General features: G+C 32.0%; 1 protein-coding gene across 1 annotated transcript; it reads left to right on the top strand.

The window, feature by feature from the left end:
- The first annotated feature begins 636 nt into the window (after positions 1-636).
- LOC133320278 (uncharacterized) lies at positions 637-3,514 on the top strand. Its single transcript, XM_061528191.1, has 4 exons — positions 637-866; positions 947-1,025; positions 1,249-1,347; positions 1,486-3,514. Exons 1-4 carry the CDS (start codon positions 766-768, stop codon positions 2,320-2,322), a joined length of 1,116 nt encoding a protein of 371 aa, XP_061384175.1. The 5' UTR covers positions 637-765; the 3' UTR covers positions 2,323-3,514.
- The last annotated feature ends 651 nt before the right edge of the window (positions 3,515-4,165 follow it).

Genomic DNA, 4,165 nt, shown 5'->3' on the forward strand with positions numbered 1-4,165 from the left:
TTTCTCTCAAATCTGCACAAACTTGTTAATGTGAATGTTTCGATGGTTTGTTTTATTTAAACCAAATGTAAATAATATGTGTGATAGAGATGAAACGGTCTCATTTAAATAAAAATATTAATATTTAAGAATTATAGTTTTTCATTTATTCTTAATCTGACGAGCTCGGCACCAATGAGGCTTTCTTGATTTGAGGTTTTATTTAAACGAAAATAATTTATTAATAAAGAGATTCATTAAATTTACCAAACAGAATACCACATATAACGATTCTCGGTATTGAAAAAATATGTAAGCTTTTAAAATTTCAATATAAAAAAATTAATACGGCTGTTATATTGCAAATATGATTTTTAAATTTTGTATGGATTTTGAATCGGAACAAAGAAGATATTTTATCTAATTTTTGTAAACGTATACATGACTGGGCGATCAGCGAACAGAAGGAGCATTAGAGTCTAGAATAAGTTGCTTCAAATAATCTAGCACCAACTATGACGAACTATTTATAATCTAGCTTCTGCGTCCGCTAAAGCATAATCTGTCACGCATCTCGCTGACGAGAATCTTAAATACAATATTGTGTTATTTCTTACATTTACTTATAATTATCAAGTATATGCTATGAAAATCGGTAGATTACAACGGAAGTAAACTAAAGAGTTTTGTATGAAAAAAAAATTTAATATTGACCGCTAACAAACTTAACAAATGTCACGTGATAGCGGACATTTATAATGATTATTATTGAAAGTGTTTGAAAGAATGAAAATGGAAATTTGTACCTTTAAAATACTGTTAATACTGTTAGGGATTTCATGTTTCGTGACGAGCAAACCGTTGCAGCTCGAAGAGGACAACAATAGGTTGTATTTTGCTTATGTTTTGAATTTCCTATACATTTAAGAAAAAAAAAAAACGTAAAAATAATTCGCAATTCTTTCAGTGAAATAGGCGATTCCGATTACAATAGCAACGACGACTCTGCATCAGATGAATATCAAGAAGATGAAGCATTAGATGAGGTGGGTGCTTAAGATGACTCGCATTTCACTGTGTAGTCTTGTAATAACAAGTTATTGGTACCATAATGTATGATATTAGCAATAAAAGTAACATTCATGAGAATAAATGTGTAGAGGACAAAGAATTTGGTCAGTCTCACATTTGTCAGTATACTAGTTTCTACTTTTCCCCATAAAAATAGCTTTGAAATTGTGTGTAAACAACGCTTGTATGTAACTTCAGGCGCCACAAAACAGAAATGAAGTCCCCGTAGGTCAAGACTTAAAGCGTAATTTAAAACTGGTCCCCGATCGTCGCCATGCTCGGAATAGATACGAAGAAGTAAGTATATATAGCACTTGATTTATCAAATCAGAAAACTAGGTGACCAAAAACATGGTCTTACAGAGTTATTGCACGTCTAAGACATTTGATTGAATACATTTTAATGGCAAATCAAATGAATGAATTCGATTTCAGTTATCTGGAAAATCAAATCCCGATAGGCAGAGACAGCGTAAAACAATAGCGAATTTAGAACATTTGAAAACAGATAGTGATAACGAGGAAACAAATGAAGAAGCAGATGCTGAAAAAATAAATAAAGATACCGAGCATTACAAAAAAAATACCGAATTAGGCGACACTAACATCAAAGAAAAACCTTTTGCTTCTGACTATGTCGACGAGCCGCTTTTTAAAGTTAAGCAGGAGGGATACAACACGGACAGGATCGAATATATTAATGATCAATTACCCCGCGAGCAGTTGAGAAGAGTAAAAGAAATCGAAAACTCACATAAAATGAGAAGTAGCGGCTGTAGAGGTAAAAAATATGACCTTGAAATTAATAGAAATCGAAGGCAAGCTCCGAACGCTGAAGTAACTGACAATAATAGTACGCCAAGCCAAAAGCAAGACATCGATTCAAAAGGTGATTCTGAATCATCTATCATTAAAAACATAAAGAAACTGTCCGAGCAAGATTTAGAAGAACTTCTAAATTCCTTACCAGAAGATAAAAAGAATATTTTAAAGAAAATTATGGAAAAGAGAGAAATCACAAAAAAGGCAGGTGCTGTAGAAGAAAACTATTTAGAGGGCGGTCAATCCGATACCAGCAAAAATGAAGGAGGCTTTTTATTGGACTCTAGTACTACTTCAGAACCACCGTTTTCTTCTAGCACTGACACTACAGATATTAGTAAACATACGGACATAGGAGAGGCTGAAAGCACAAAAACTTCAGAAAATGAAAATGAATCTGGAAATTGCAGGATAAATCTTTGTTTATTAACTCTAAAGAACCCAATTTAAATGTCGGATACGTTATTAGCGACGATAATTTAAAAGACGAAGAGTCTGTGAAAAGTGAAAATAAACGTGAAATCGTACAGGCTGAATACTCTAATGACAACGAAAATGGTGCAGATAATGTGGAAAATGCTGATTTGAAAGACGAATCGTGCATTGAAAATGATGAACTGCTGCCACAGAAAGGCGACAAAATAAAAACGAATGCAAACAAAAGGGAAGTCAGTGATGAGAACCCTTCAGAATTAAATGGTTCGATACAATCATTGGAAGAATCCTTTAGCAGCGACACTACCGGAGAGTCTTTGTCGCCTTTAATTAGGGTAAAGAGAACTGAAAAAGATCACTCCTGTAATAAGAGGGATTCGAATAATCTCTCCAACATGAAGGTGCCATTTTCTCCAGCAGTTGAAAGCGGAGGTTCAGAGAACGATGAAAGAAGTGAAATAGAAGATTATGGTATACTCGACCGCTCTTCAAACTATGAGAGAAGCGAAGAAAATAATAATGGACAAGAAAAAGTCTTCCACGAAACCCCCGAAATAACGGGAGAGATTTAAAATTCAATCCAATCGAACATTCAGGAAAGGATATGAATGCTGAAACAGGCAAAGCGTGTCTAGGTTCAGATACAGATAGCGTTCTCTCAGGCGTTGAAGGCATTGACGACAACTTGATGTACAACAGCGGCTTGCGGAACAAGAGAACCGAAGTATCGTCTGATTTAGATGATTCACACCAAGTCCAATTAAACAGGAATGGTCGGACTGCGGGGTCGTTGGACGACTCGAACAATGCTGTGACAGATAATTCTATCAACGTACATAATTACGGCGAAGAGGAAGCTTTTGGACCAATTTCACGTAATTATGAAGGAGATAACAGTCGTTTTAAAAGGATAAGACAAATTAAAGACACCCCAATACAACGAGACTAATACTATTTGTAATAATCGATATTAGCTTATAAATGTTTTATAGTTTTAAATTACAAGGAATGTTTGTATAAGAATTTAGCATTGTTTGATAATTAGACTGTTAAAGTTAATGTTTTAGATAATAAATATTCTTTAGTATGTCTTTGTTTTTTGGGTTATTTAGACAGATTCTTTAATAAAAACAACAACAAAATATAGAATTTCCTTAAAACATCAATTGTTTGAATAAAAGACTATAAATTTTTATAGACCCCGAGTTCCATATATATTATTTAGAGAAGAAAACTGAAATGATGCAATAACTACAAGATTAATTTTAAAACATCAATTTGTTATAAAAGAGTAATATAATAATTATCAAATATTAATTTAAAGTTTTTCTAAAATATTCGTCTGGTACAAGTCGGTGTTTATTCCTATTTAGAATAAATATATATATGTACACATATATACGCGTCTACACTTTGTCCCGTTTATTTTTTTAAGTAGATAAAATATTCTGCTGTAGTTTCCATTACAATACTCCTTATTTTTTATTTTATAAGTACTGTAATCCTTTTGAAAGAATCATTGTATTATTTGCAAAATTTTTGTTTACGAGTTCTATATCTCGTCTATATATTATTTTGATTATTGCAACATTAGTGATTGGATTTAATATATGCAGTGATAAATTGCTAACTTATTAAATAATACATATTTTGATTAGTACTAACGTATTACGGTCGCATTTAAATCTTGTTTTTTCCCTAACATCGTATTGATTATTTACGATTATATTATATAGCATCTATTTTTACACAGAGGGATATATATAATAAATAAAATTAACTATCATTCATTTCCAAAGTAAAACATTGTTATAAAACAGTAATAAAAAAATAAGGATACATAAATAAAAGTCAAAGG

This window comes from Danaus plexippus (assembly GCF_018135715.1).
Source record: "Danaus plexippus chromosome 16 unlocalized genomic scaffold, MEX_DaPlex mxdp_23, whole genome shotgun sequence".
Lineage (NCBI taxonomy): Eukaryota > Metazoa > Arthropoda > Insecta > Lepidoptera > Nymphalidae > Danaus > Danaus plexippus.